Genomic DNA, 14,706 nt, shown 5'->3' with positions numbered 1-14,706 from the left:
ATTATTTTGTTGGGTTGGAAACATTCAAACTCCTCTCTATTACACTACAAGTTTTGGAGATGGAGGGTGGAGACCATGAGCTGAGGAATGCGAGTGGCTTCTACAAAGTGGAAAAAGCCAGGGTGTGCCGTCCCCTACCCCACCCCTTCAGAAGGAGCCCAGCCCTGATTTTTGGACTTCTGACCTTCAGAACTATAAGATCATGAATTTTCCTTGTGGTTACTGTTACTGCAGCAATAGGAAATAGATGTGCCTCTAACATCCTTTATAATTTTACTTGCTTATTAGGATGACTTTTTTAAAAAATTTTTTTTAATATTTATTTTTTTAGTTATCAGTGGATACAACATCTTTGTATGTGGTGCTGAGGATCGAACCCGGGCCGCACACATGCCAGGCGAGCGTGCTACTGCTTGAGCCACATCCCCAGCCCGACTTTTTATTTTTATTATTGTTATTTTTTTGATCTTTTCCCTGCTATAAAGCTTCTCAAAGGTAGGGATTTTTGTCTTTTTCTTCACTGAAAAAGCTGAGCACCCAATATGGCCCTGGCAAACAGTAGGTGCTGAGTGTGTATTAACATTCAGATGAGGGATGGGAATGTAGCCCAGCTGGTAGAGTGCTTGCCTCACGTGCACAAGGCTCTGAGTTCAATCCCCAGCAGTGTGTGTGTGTGTGTGCACGGGTTTTAAAAGGCAACAAGCTTTATGTCTGCGTCCATGTTTGCAATGGTTACTAATTTGGCCTAAGTTGACCACACCATGTTTTGTTTCCATCAAGGGGGTGAGTGGGACAGTAATTTTGGAGACCCAGCCAAAATAGGGGCCAGGTTGCAGCAGATCCCCGGGCCCTTCCATTTCCAAATCCCGAAATTTTCAAGTGTCAAGACAGGCTGAGTCATCATCTGTTGTTCCCTTAGGTCCTCTGTCACAATAGGCTGACCTTCTCAGAGATGGTAGTGTCAATGAGCAAGAGCAAGACACTCCATCCCCTCCAGGTGGTGGGGCAGCCATAACTAGTGGTTCCACTTTCCTTTCCTTTTGGACGGTACTGAATAAGCACCACAGCCTGCGGGAGAAATGCTAAGCAGTAAGCTCTACCACTCGGCCTGCGCAGTGGTTTCATTAATGAGGTTCTAGGCATAAAGTTAGTTAGAAGAGATAGAAATAAAACACACAGACCAGTTACCTTATTTATATTGCTAGGTCCCAGCCAGCTCACCTCTCTGGTTCCCACCTCTAGCCGCCCAGCAGGGCAGCGAGGATTACTCAGGGCTAGCAGGAGAGAGAGAGCGCCCCAACACGCCTGGGAGTAGCCCTTTATTGGGGAACAAGAGATTCAGGGGAGAATTCCATCCAATGAAGGTTGAGGGGGGGGCTGCACTCCAAGGTCAGGGTCAGTGATTGGGTCCCCGGGGTCAGTGGTCAGGCACACCCCCACACAGATGGGCTCTCTCATCAGGAAAGGGTCGGGAAAGCTTCGACAGAGCCAAAGTGCCTCAGGCCCTTAATGGGAGTCACCCAATCACGTGTCAGAATGGCTTCCCACAGTAAGCAATACCTATCTTGCTCTTGCGCTTAGTGCGTAGACAGACGTGCACAAAGGTAAATGAAAATACAAGCCACTACACGCAGTGCAGGCCTGCGGGCTGGGGGGTTTAGGGTGGTTGAGGTGATGGTGCATAAGGATGCAGGGGGTCTTTGAGGGACCGGAGCACAGGGAAGGGGAACAAGGGGGCTGCGGTGATTGGGACAAGTGTGAGAGCCAAGACCCTCAGGAGCCTTTGACACGTCCAGGGAACCTTGCCTTACACGCACGTACAAGGTCAGAGTACGCGGAAACCTCATACGCCAGGCTCAGGAGCAGGCCAGCTTTGCGGCGTTTTAGAATTCCAGTCCCCAAATTGGCGTTTACTCCGCCCTCCACTTTTCAAATAAATCTCAGTTGTGCGCATGCGCCTCGCCAACGCGGAGCTAGGTCATTTACTTCCATGGGGGCAGACATTTTTGATTCTGGCAGAAAAGTTGAAACAGCTGGGGACATTATTAACCTGAATGCACTACTCAGCACGGTAGGGGAGCTAGAGCTCCTCCGAGAGCTGCAACAGCAAGCGGCGGAGAGAGCGGTGATGCGTCGGTCGGCAGAACAGGCTCCAAAGCGTCGCCGCCGCCCTGCCCTCACCAGATATGGCGGCGGTGCGGGCGCTCTAGCCGGCGCCCCGCGGGCTGCTGGGGCGAGCTCTTCAGGGGGCGTGGCCGGGCGTCCGGCTGGGCGGGGCGGCGCGCTGGGCTCGACGGGAGCGGCCAAGGAGCACGGCCCGAGGGCGGGATTTCGCCCCTCCCGCGCGCTCCGCGGCGCGTCCCGCAGCCCTAGGCCGACTCGCCGCCGCGGCCGTCACAACCGCTCCGGGTTCTGCCCCTCGTGGGCCGCTGCCACCGCGCCTCGGGCCGGACGATGCCCAAGAAGCTGCTGCTGCTGCCCCCACTGTCCGCGTGCTCGGCCTTCCGCGCCCCGGGAGCCCGCCCCGCCGCTGCGCCGGCCATGAACGCCGCCCGCACCGGCTACCGCGTCTTCTCGGCCAACTCCACGGCCGCCTGCACCGAGCTGGCCAAGCGCATCACCGAGTAAGCGCGCGGCGGGCCGGCTGCCTGCCCCTCGGCGCCCGGCGTGACAGCCCGGCCCAGGAGAGCGGGCCGCCTCCCCATCCCCGGCGCCGGGGGCGTTGCTGAGCCCGGGGGCGCGGCGCGTCAGGGCGCGGCCCGCTCCGCGGCTGGAGCTGCCCCCTGGAGCTGATCGCCGCTGTCCCTGGGATCCGAGCGAGACGGGGTGGGGGTTGTGTCGGGCCACACACCGAGGGGGTGCGGAGGGCAGGGAGAAGGGGCAGCTCTGGGAGCGCGTTGGCCGGGGCTGGCCGGAGCAGAGATAGGCCTAACCGTGCTCTCTGAGGCGGCTTGAGGTTGGAGCATTCAAGTCAAGCCTTCGCCCTTCGGAGCCTGTGGCCTCAAGTGGCTTTTGGGTCTGACAGCTCTGAATACCTTCCCTGGCTTCTTGCCACTTACCAACTCTGTGCCCCGGAGCAAAAGACTTGGTTTTCCTGAACTTCATTTGTCAAGGGATGATTCTGTCTATTGGACAGGGCTTTTGTGAGCATGACGGTGATAATGAAGATCATCAGATACATAGCAGAGCAGGGGCTCCTAGTGGCCCTCTGATAATAACCTGTTATTTAAGCCCAGACTTCTAATGGGAAGAACCTTACAGGAAGAACCCTTTCCAAACAAACTTGTTAGGAATATAAAGATAAAGCCAATAGTTTGTCTTGCAATATTTAGTCATTTTCACATTTTTTAAACACCTTTATTTATTTACTTTTAGTGGTGCTGAGGATCCGAACCCAGAGCCTCTCATGTGCTAGGCGAGTGCTCTATGGCAGAGCCACAATCCCAGGCCCAGTCATTTTCACATTTTAAACAGTTTATGTTAGGTTTCCTGGGTGAATTCTCAGGGCTGGGGACAATTACATTCATAATGTTGTAAAATTCTAGATGGAATTGTAGAGGAAAACAAAACTTAACACTTTTTTCAGCTGTTTTTCAGTTGGAGTTTTGAGATTGGAAGAGTGTTAAAAAACAGTTGTTTTGCAGTCTACTACCTTCTGTTTCTAAGCCCCTATTATTTGTCTTATTGAGGCCAACTAAAACACTAACTTTAAACTTGAAGGTTGTGTTTGTTTACATTGGGTCAGATTTACCACACATGACCTTGCCTGAGAAGCTAAGAGAGAAGGGCACATTTAAAGACAGTGGTTTTTGTTTGTTTTTAATGTTAGATTGTTCTCTGCCATGTTCTAGAAAGGTTTGAAGTCACTGTAAATAACAAATATTTGCAAATACTTATTTGCTCTATATATTGTTTCTAGTAACATTGTGTGTGTATATACTTTATAATATTTTTTTTGGTCTGGGTCAAACCCAGGGCCTTCCACATGCTAAGCAAGCTCTCTATCACTGGGTTACACCCCCATCCTCTCCAAAACATTTTATTTGAAGAAAGAGTTTTGCCACTAAACAGGGTTTGAAGATGACTGACCTTTGAGGTTATCATATTTTATTTCCTGATTATTTTCAGCTCTGAATTCAACCAAGGATCTTTGACCCCACCCCCACCCGCCCTGGAGTGAGGCCTGGTGTACCCTACCATGAACTATGGCCCCAGCTCTTTTTTATTTTTTGAGACAGGATTTCACTAAGTTGCCAGGCTGGAAAATTTGTTGTCCTCCTGCCTCAGCCTCCCAAGTAGCTGGAATTGCAGGTGTGTGCCACTGAGCCCAGCCAAGGAATTTCAGATTTTTGGTTAATGCACTTTAATCAGCCAAAGAGTTGGGTGCCTTACATTCCCATAATATATGTTAGAGGTGTGTTGTACTTACTCCCCAGGTGCCCTGCATCCAGCTTCTACTAGAAGTCTTTTTACATGTGTTCTACTATTATAATTTGGGGGGAGGGGGCTGGAGTTTTTTTTTTTTTTTTTAAAGAGAGAGGGAGAGAGAGAATTTTAATATTTATTTTTTAGTTTTCGGCGGACACAACATCTTTGTTTGTATGTGGTGCTGAGGATCTAACCTGGGTCGCACGCATGCCAGACGAGCGCGCTACCGCTTGAGCCACATCCCCAGCCCCCAAACACACTCTTTATGTGCTCACGAAATACTTACTCCCATTCTCCCCTTCCACAGCCCCTGGTAACCTCTCTTTTTTGTGGTGCCAGGGATTAGAACCCAGGATCTTAGTACATGCAAGGCAAGCACTCTACCAACTGAGCTATATCCCCAGCCCACCCCTGGTAACCTCTATTCTGCTTTCTGTCTGTGAATCTGCCTGTTCTAGGTACTGCCTATTGAATGGGATCATACAATATCTATCCTTTTGTGTCCAGCTTATTTTACTTGGGTATTTTTCAAGTTTCATTTGTGCTTTCGCACATATTAGAGCTTCATCCTAGAGGCTGGTGAGGTTCTGTTGTATGCATGAACCTGGCTGGAGTGGTTTTAAATAGATTCTACCCTTGTGACATATAACATATCCAGGCAAGATTCATACTATATCTGGTTAATGGCACTAAAGTTCCTTTTCATCTACATGCCTTTTTTTAAAAATATTTTATTGGTTGTCAACGGATCTTTATTTGTTTACATGTGGTGCTGAGAATCAAACCCAGTGCCTTACACATGCTAGGCAAGCACTCTGCTACTGAGCCCCAGCCCAGCCCTACAAACCTTTTTTTGTGTGTGTGGTACTGGGGATTGAACCAGGGCCTTGTTGTTCTAGGCAAGTACCCTACCATTGAGCTACATCCCCTGCTCTTTTCTTTAATTTTGAGATAGGGACTGATTTAGTTGCTGAGACTGGCTTCAAGTTTGTGATCCTCCTGCCTCAGCCTCCTGAGTTGTTGGGATTACAGGTGTGCATTGTCATGCCAGACTCCATCTATATATAATGCTTTTGACAATTGAGGCATTTATGTGTGACTGTGTTTTTGAAGTCATTGCTGGTAACCATGTATTTGGGAATGATTTTCCAAGACAACTATTGTTCAAAAAACAATGAATCACTGGGCATGGTGGTTTGTGCACATAATCCCAGCTATCTGGGAGGCTGATACAGAAAAAGTCCTAGGCCAGCCTAGGCAATTTAGTGAGACCCTATCATAAAATATAAAACAGACTAGGGAGATAAGATAGTTCAGTGGTAGTCCACCCTGGGTTCAGTTCCCAGTACTGCAAACAAAATCAGAAAACCAAACCTAACACAGTTGTGCATGCCTGTAATCCCAGCTACTTGGGCTCTATTTATTTATTTATTTTTGGTAGCAGATATTGAACCCAGGGGTACTTAATCAACAAGCCACATTTTTAAGCCCCACCCCCACTTTAAAAAATATTTTTAGTTGTAGATGGACACAATGTCTTCATTTATTTTTTATGTGCTGAGGATTGAATCCAGTGCCTCACCCAGTGCTCTCCCACTGAGCCACAACCCCAGAAGGAGGATTGCAAGTTTGATGCCAGCCTGAGCAACTTAGATTCTGTCTCAAAATCTAAAAAAGTAAAAGGATCTGGGGATATAGCTCAGTGGAAGAGCCTCCTGGAATCAGTTCCTAGTACCACAAAACACAGTGACCCTGATGTTAAATATAGGTTGTGGGCTTTCTCCAATAAAACTGTTACAAAATGGCACTCTGCTTAGGGAGCAGGGGTGGGGTTTTAGCTTGGGCTTCCCTCTAGTGCCCTCTAGTTACTTTCTGTTAAAATAGACACATGAACTGGATTTGCCTAGGAAGAGAATTCTTAATTGCCTTTTTGTCTTGTTTTATCTGTGCTATAGGCGTCTTGGTGCTGAGTTGGGGAAGTCTGTTGTATATCAGGAGACTAACGGAGGTAAGTTAGTGTTTCCTGAAGATCCTTTCTTCCCTGAGCTATTGAATTAGCTGGCGTGTTTTTAGAGAGTAGAACACGGCAATGTCAGAGGTATACGTACTGTCCTTCTGTGCTTCCCTTGAGATCTGACTTCTTTTCCACAGTGTCTCCTTTCCTTTTTTTCCATGATGATGTAAATATTCATCTGTTGTTTTAGAATAAAACAAGGAGACACATAGAATGTTTTTTCTTCTACATCAGGTTGTAGTTGATAAATACTTTCTACGTTTGTCTCATTTGTCATCAGATGACGTCAAGAGCCATTGGGTGCTAGGTATAATGACTTACTAAAAAGTTGTCTTTAAGGGCTGGGGATATGGCTCAAGTGGTAGCGCACTTGCCTGGCATGCGTTCGGCCCGGGTTCGATCCTCAGCACCACATACCAACAAAGATGTTGTGTCCGCCGAAAACTAAAAAATAAATAGTAAAAAATTTTAAAAAAAAAGTTGTCTTTAAATTCGCTCCATCTTAAATTTTTTCAAGTCTTCTAGACTCTCACGGTGGGCTGGTGACCCATTTTTGTTTCCCACCGGTGTGCAGAGAACTGTACAAAATTGACAGCACTTGAAGGCGTTTTGTGGTGGCCAGTGTTCTCTCAGTGCTGGATCAGAAACGTCCCCGTGGGGCCAGGTATTTCAGACTATACTGCTCCTATTAATTGCAAAGGCAAATTAGTATACAATAATTTGAGATTGTTTCTACAAAATTGAAAGACTAGGTACATGACTCTCTGCTTCCCTTTCTTTTTCTAAGATGTAACTATAACTGACTTAAGTAGCTTGAGGAGGAGTTACCAGGACAGTGACAATGGGGTCTAAGCTGGCCAAGCACTGCAGAAGGAACATGGAATGGAGTTCAGTGGGTTGTTGTGTGGAAGGCACGTGTTCCCAGACGTGGATAAGTCACTTGTGGATTTTTGTTTGTTTGTTTGTTTGTTTTTTCATGGTTGTAGATGACCAGAATGCCTTTATTTGTTTACTTTTATGTGGCACTGAGGATTTAACCCAGTGCCTCACACAAGCTAGGCAAGTGCTCTGCCGCTGAGCCCCAGCCCAGCCCTCACTTGTGTTTTAATTTACCACCTGGCACCTTTCACCCGGCTTCTACACTTAGCAACTTTTTACTTGGTGACTCTATTTATTTATTTATTTTTGGTAGCAGATATGGAACCCGGGGGTACTTAATCACCAAGCCACATTCTTAAGCGCCACTTTAAAAAATATTTTTAGTTGTAGGTGGACACAATGTCTTTATTTATTTTTTATGTGGTGCTGAGGATTGAATCCAGTGCCTCACCCAGTGCTCTCCCACTGAGCAACAACCCCAGCCTCCCTAGCCTTTTCGATTCTTATTTTTGAGTCAGGATCTTGCTGAATTGCTGAGTCTGACTTTGAATTTGTGATCCTCCTGAGCTGTAGGGATTATAGGCATAGGTATGGTGTACTGGGTGATTTTAGGACTTTATCTACTGCGAGGGAATTCAGAGATTTAAAATCTAAAGCTGAATGTGGGTGGGCCCAGTACTCTAGCAGTCTCCAGCTTAAATCATAGTGTTACATTTGGGGGTCTCATGAGATGAAGCACTTGGGGAGGAGAAGGTGAGTAAGGAAAACCCTTTCCCACCCTTCCCTCATGATGGGTTGTGTGCCTCATGGTCTTTCTGGAGCCATAGTTTCCGGTGGCCTTCCTGTTTCATTTCCTGCCTCTCTCATCCACTCTCTTCACCTCTATTGGTAGTTATTTATTATTATCATTTTTTGAGGGTGCTAGGGATTGAACCCAGGCCTCCTGTGTGTCAGGCAGGCAGTCTACCACTGAGCTACACCCTTAGCCCTTTCTGTTCTTTATTTTGAGACACGGTCTTGCTGAATTGCTTAGACTGGCCTTGAATTTGCAATCCACCTGCCTCAGCCTCCTGAGTAGCTGGTATTTCCACCAGGGTATTTCTAAAATGGAAATATTGTTGACTTATTACTCCTTCCTTATTACACTTTATCTAAAATGCTTGGGACCAGAAGTGTTCCATATTCGAGTTGTTTAGATTTTGGAATATTTTGCATAGACTTTACTATTGAGCATCCCTTATCCAAAAACCTGAAACGCTCCAAAATCCAAAACTACTTGAGCACCATCAGCACTCAGAAAGTTTCAAGTTTTGGAGCATGGATTTCTGGGTTAGGGTTGCTCAACCCGTGCTAACCCACAGACTGGCAACCAGTCTGCCTGGCTGTCACACGGGGCCCTCTGGGATCCTATTCTGCCCCCTTACCTGCCTGATCTTTGCTCAAATCCACCACCATGTTTTGTGCACTTCCCTGCCTCCCTGAGGACATTTCTGCCCTCTCACTTTTCTCACAGTAGCTGGCCATCATTTTACAACAAGTTAGTCAAACTCTTTCCACCCTCAGACTGTCCAGTGGAGTTGCTTTCCTGTTACACATAAAATAAAAGCCAGAGTGCCATGTGGTTGGGCCTCTGTTGGCTTCCCGGCCCCCTGCTTTACCTCTTCTTTCAATTGCCCTGCTTTCCAAGTGGCCACAGTGACCATATATCTGCCTGGCACATTCTGCCCCCTTCCTGGTCTCCTCATGGACTCCTATGCCCGTCCTCCTTGTGTGTTCCTGAGCCTCCAGCACATTGGCCTGGAGGGTTAGCTGGCCTTTGTGTTGAGTTGTCTCTCGGGTCAGTCTTCATCCTTTTGGTCCTTGTCCTCTACTTTAGGACCTCAGCGTTTGTTGAATGAAAATAAGGGTGTTAGCCTTTGATCTCTTTATTTGCTATAGACTCCCCTAGCATCTTTTTGTTTTTAAAGAATTTAACCTTTATTTTAGTTGTTGTTTCTTCCATGGTGCTGAGGATCGAACCAGGGCCACCCCAGTGCTAGGCAAGCACTCTACCGCTGAGCCACAACCGCAGAACCTCCTAAGCATCTTATGTACAAGTATCTTTATTTCAGTGATAGTTTTGGGGGTATTTCCATTTTATTTTGTTTATTGGTTTTCTTTTTTATTTTTTTGACAGAGACTTCATGTGAATCTGTTGGTTAGTTTTTTGGTTTTTTTTGGTTTTTTTTGGTACTGGGGATTGAACTCGGGTACTCCACCACTGAGCCACATTTCCAGCCCTGTTTTATATTTCATTTACAGACAGGGTCTCACTGAGTTGCTTAGCACCTCACCATTGCTGAGGCTGGCTTTGAACTTGTGATCCTTCTGCCTCAGCCTCCCAGACTGCTGGGATTACAGGTGTGTGCCAACATGCCCAGCTGGTTAGTTTTATCTTCTACTTTTGGCTTATTTTTTCCCTAGCTTGACTTTACTTCTTTCTTTTTTTGCACAGCATTAGAGATTGAACATAGGCTCTCACACTTTGCTAGACAAGAACTCTGCCACTGATCTCTGCTTCCCCACCAACCCTTTTAATAAATGCTATTTTTAGATGGGGTCTTAAGTTTTCAAGGCAGGCCTCTAACTGGTCATCCTCCTGCCTCAGCCTCCCAGGAGCACCCCCATGCCCCACCAGCTTGACTGTCCTGATGTGTATGTTTGTCATTCTTGAGTCCGTCAGGAATTGACTTTGTTTTAGGAGTTGAAGTGTTGATTTGGAGTTTTCTTTGCTCCCTTTAAGTGCCAGCTGCTAATCATTGCATTGTGAAGTGCTGCTGTTAAAACTTGAGAACATTTCTATTTTTCAGAAACAAGAGTTGAAATAAAAGAATCTGTTCGTGGCCAAGACATTTTCATTATACAGACAATACCCAGGTAAGAGCACTATTTGATGAATTCTTTTTTTCCTCTAAAAACCATTTTTTCCCATGTGAGCAAGTCAAGGTTTTCCTAAACTATAAATTTGTCAGCATGTTAAATACTTCCCAGAACACATTTCTGGTCTCCTAGAATTCCTACACTGTTGCACTATACTGTACCAGTGTACTTGACCTCTTCCCAAGCGTTAAACACCTCAAGGACAAGATCTCTTGTTTCTGGGTGCACTAAATCCAGGCCATTGTTTGCCAGCTCCACTCTGTAGAAGAGTTTGTTGTTGAACCTGCTTTGTAACTGCTCCTGGTTCACAGATGGCCTTTCTTTTCTTTTTTTTCTTTTCTTTTTTTTTTTTTTTTTACTCTTTGGTCTTCTAGGGATTGAACCCAGGGCCTCCTGGATTCGAGGTAAGCTCTGGATGGCTGGGCCACCTCCCAGCCCTGAACACCATTTTATTGTGCATTGTTTGCCTCTTCTGGCCATCTCTATTACAGACGGCATCATCACTCCTTCCCATAACACAGGAGGGCTGACCCAGGGGCCTGTGGCCTGTGGTCATACATCTGGGATTCTTTCTCTTTTCATTGCCTGTACAATGGGATTCTTGATCCCCTTTGCATTCCTAAGGCTTTGTTAGCATTGAGGATGGTACTGAAGCTGGGTGTAGTAGTACACGCTTGGACTTCGCGTACTCAGAAGGCTGAGGCTGTGGGAGTAACTTAGTCAGCCCTGTCTCAAAGCAAAAAGGGCTGAGGATGGAGCTCAGTGGTAGAGCCCTGTACACCCTGCATGGGCCTATCAGTCTTTCGTACCCGCTCCTCCCAAAAAGAAGACTGGCACTGAGTGCCTGTGGTGTCCAGGCATTTTGTGTGTTTCATGTTTAATCCTTAAATGCTACCTGACAGCTGTTTTTGCCGCCATTGAGGGAATTGAGAGGGCTGGGTCTGCAGGAGACCAAGAACAGCAGGGTCATGGAGTTATATACACTCAAATATAACCAAATCTCCTACACAGTGTTACTGGCAGGTAATAAATATTTGATGTATTTTTTTTTAATATTTGTTGATTGACCTTTTTATTTATTTTATTTATTTATATGTGGTGCTAAGACTCAAACCCAGTGCTTCATGCATATCGGGCAAGTGCGCTACCGCTGAGCCATAACCCCAGCCCAAATATTTGATTTTTAATGCTTTCTTTCTGATCATAACAATAACAATGTTAATTACTAAAAATACAGACAGGTGATTATGGTGGTGCCTGCCTGTAATCCCAGCAGCTTGGGAGGCTGAAGGCAGGAGGATCAAGAGTTTAAAGCTAGCCTCAGCAGCTTAGTGAGGGCCCAAGTAACTCAGTGAGACCTATCTCTAAAAAAGGTCTGGGGCTATGTCTCAGTGGTTATGTGACCTTGGGTTCAGTTCCAGTACAAAAAAAAAAAAAAAAGGAGAGGCAAAAGGGTTAGGGATATGGATCAGTAGTAGTGTCCCTGGGTTCTATCTCCAGTACCAAACAAACAAAGAACTAGGCATATCAGTATAAAAGAGCTATCTCATCTTTTAAAAATTCTTAGTTTGAAGCAATCAAACTTACAGGAAACTTGCTTGTACTACCATCTCTGTTTTTTAATGTGGTGCTAGTGATGGAACCCAGGGCTTCGCACATGCTGGGCAAGTGCTCTCCCTCTGAGCTCTACCCAGCCTTGATGTGGCCCTCTGATGGCTTCCCAGCCCAGAAGTTCAGTGTGTAATTCCTGTAAACAAGAACTTTTCCTTCTGTAATCACAACACGGCCATCAGAATATTAAACAAGTGACTCCTGTCTAATCCTCGGGCCATGTTAGTTCTGCCCACTGTTGCAGTGATGTTTGGAGCAGAAAGATCTAGTTCAGAATCTCAGCTGGTGTTTAGTTGGATCTACTCATCCTCACTCTTCCTTTGGCCTTCAAAACTTTGACATTTTTAAAGACTTTTTATTGAAGATTTTGACATTTTGCTGTTGGGATGATGAGATTGAGGTCAGACATCTGTGGTGGGAGGTGGGGTGAAGCCATGTCTTCCTGTCGTCCTGTTGCATGGCATCGCGTGGATGCGCCATGTTCTAGCCAGCAGTCTTGGCCAGCTTTCGCCTGTGCTGACTCAGCAGTGTGTGAGCACATCGCCTGTTTCCAGCTATAGGAAGATTCCAAGAAGTGGCATTGCTATTTGGAAGATTCGTGCATTTGTGTCTGGGGAGATATGGCTGCACTGATAGATATTTGCAGTATCTGTGGTATTGATAGATATGTTCCTCTCGTGGTGACTGGTTCTTTTTGTTTAGTTGATTTTGACATGTGTCTTGGAATGAGGAAGACCTGGGGGCCTGCCTAGAAACCCAGGGAAATGGATGACAGACACATTGCTTTTGCTTGTCCTCCTTCCTAGCACCAGACACAGTGCCTTGAATTTGGAAACACTGGGCAGTCCTGTTGCATGCTTCCAGTCTCAGAGTCGCTTCCTGCCTTGTATTCTTTCTTTTGTGACCGCTCAGTGTTTTTGTTTATTTTAGTGTTGATGGACCTTTACTTTTATTCATTTATTTTTATATGGTGCTGAGAATCGAACCCAGTGTCTCATACAGCTGACTGCTCAGTTTTGATCCCACAGAACCCTGTTTGAGGAAGCCTCTTACTGTGTGTCTTTCCCAGATGCCTCACTGTGGGTAGCTAGCTGTGGACGTGCTGAGAGGTACAGGTTTTTGTGGACCATGTAAATCTGGAAATGGAAGTGGCTGGTAAGGGATGGGCAGCACACAGGTGGCAGGCAGAATAGGAACTTCCTTTTGGGTGTCATCTGAGAAGATCAGTTGTTCTAACTCCATTACAAACTGCTGGTCCCACTAGACAACAGACGTTGCTGACCCACTCTTGAGTCCAGCAGAACACGACAGCGGGTGTGCAGGTGTCACTACAACCTTGTACACCTGTCTTCTCTGCCTTGAAATGAATGGGTTTGACCTATGTCACTAGCATATCGAGTCCCTCAAATTCTTGTGGAGTGAATTAATGAATACTTTGCATAATTTTTTGCATCTCTGTCTTTTCTGCATTTTCACATGATAATTGTGATCCTTTTGTACTGTTCTTGGATCTCAGCAAGATCCTTCCTTCCCCAGTTGGTACTTTGATATTCCTGACTGTAACTCAGATTGTCCTTACCATGTCATTGTAAGTGCAGATTCACAGTTTACTATCTTGGCAAGAAAGCGTTCACCATTAACAGCAGCATCCTCTGTGATCCCTTCCTGGTATCCAAGTTGTCCTAAGCTAGTCAGCCAGAATGCTGCAGTTAGTGTAGGAGCATTACATTGTGGCGTCCTCTGTGGTAAAAGGTTGCATTTTATATAGTCCTTGGTCTCAGTATCATGGTGGTCATGAGTGCTCAGTATAAATATTTAACGCCTGCAGTCCAGAGGATCCTGGGGCAGTGTGTAGGCCATACTTTGCAAGTGAAGGATCATTGATGAGCAGGTTTCTTCCGGGGGAAGGAGCGGAGAAGCATGGAAAAGCAAATTGGTTAATGAATAATGGGGAAACATTTTTGCAGTTTTTTTCTGCTCGTACCTAAAGTGTTAGAAACTTGGACCAAAGGGTTCACAGATGGACTTTGTAGAACAGCTGTGAGGATTCTACACACGACTCAACACATGGAAGACCCTTCCCCTTGAGAAAGGAGTAGGAGTGTGGCTGTATGCCTGTGAGGCCAGAGTCTCCCTGAGGATGGCCTAAGTCCCCCAGGTGCAATAGCGCACGAACTCTCTGAGGTTCCAGAAGCCACAGTTCTCTTCCCAGTGGCTCAGTGTGGCATCAGAGCAAACTCTGGCTTACCTGGCAGTGTCCTAGGGTGGCAGGATAGAAGAAATGAGGAAAAACTTGGAGAAAGGTCCAAGAGGGTGAATGTTACTAGGTTTGCCACAATAAACCAGTATTTTTATTGCCTGAGAATGGAACAAAGTTAAAGTACAGAGAGCCATGCACAGTAGCCACGCCTGCAGTGCCAGCAATTGAGGAGGCTGAGGTAGGGGGACCAAAGTTCAAGGCTAGGGGCTAGGGTGGTGGCTAAGAGGTGGAGCACTTGCCTAGGTCACTGGGTTCAAATCTCAGCACCGCATATAAATAAATGAAATAAAGGTCCATTGACACTAAAAAGTATTAAAAAAAAAAAAAGAAAAGAAAAAGAAAGTTCAAGGCTAGCCTGGGCAACTTAGTGAGACCCTATGCCAAAATAAAAAAAGGCTGGGGATGTGACTCAGTGGTTAAGTGCCCCTGGATTTAATCCCCAGTACAAAAAAAAAAAAAAAAAAAAAAACTGATTCTAAACAAAAGCTTAGACATTCAGATTAGTTTATTTCCTGCAAAATGCTCATCCTGAGAGCACTGTGTGAACCCTTTTCTTAGTGCTAGTGTTGCTCAGAATAGCTTTTGAACTCCTGAA

General features: G+C 46.0%; 1 protein-coding gene and 1 long non-coding RNA gene across 2 annotated transcripts in view; one reads left to right on the top strand and one right to left on the bottom strand.

The window, feature by feature from the left end:
* Positions 1 to 302: 302 nt before the first annotated feature.
* On the bottom strand, positions 303 to 1,953 carry LOC308635767. The gene is made up of 3 exons (XR_014019259.1): positions 1,822 to 1,953; positions 1,189 to 1,274; positions 303 to 1,068 (listed from the first exon to the last, which is right to left on the bottom strand). It is a non-coding gene; the product is annotated as an uncharacterized lncRNA (long non-coding RNA).
* A 327-nt stretch (positions 1,954 to 2,280) lies between these two features.
* Positions 2,281 to 14,706, top strand: part of PRPSAP1 (phosphoribosyl pyrophosphate synthetase associated protein 1) — a 29,955-nt gene continuing 17,529 nt past the window's right edge. Inside the window, exons 1-3 of the mRNA XM_081270508.1 lie at positions 2,281 to 2,624; positions 6,384 to 6,436; positions 10,171 to 10,237. Of these exons, the coding sequence (XP_081126634.1) occupies positions 2,455 to 2,624; positions 6,384 to 6,436; positions 10,171 to 10,237 (290 nt within the window). The 5' untranslated portion in view covers positions 2,281 to 2,454. The remainder of the gene's footprint in view (positions 2,625 to 6,383; positions 6,437 to 10,170; positions 10,238 to 14,706) is intronic.

The sequence above is a fragment of the Spermophilus citellus genome (assembly GCF_964194105.1).
Source record: "Spermophilus citellus genome assembly, chromosome: 17".
NCBI lineage: Eukaryota > Metazoa > Chordata > Mammalia > Rodentia > Sciuridae > Spermophilus > Spermophilus citellus.
This window is presented reverse-complemented; position numbering and strand designations above follow the sequence as displayed.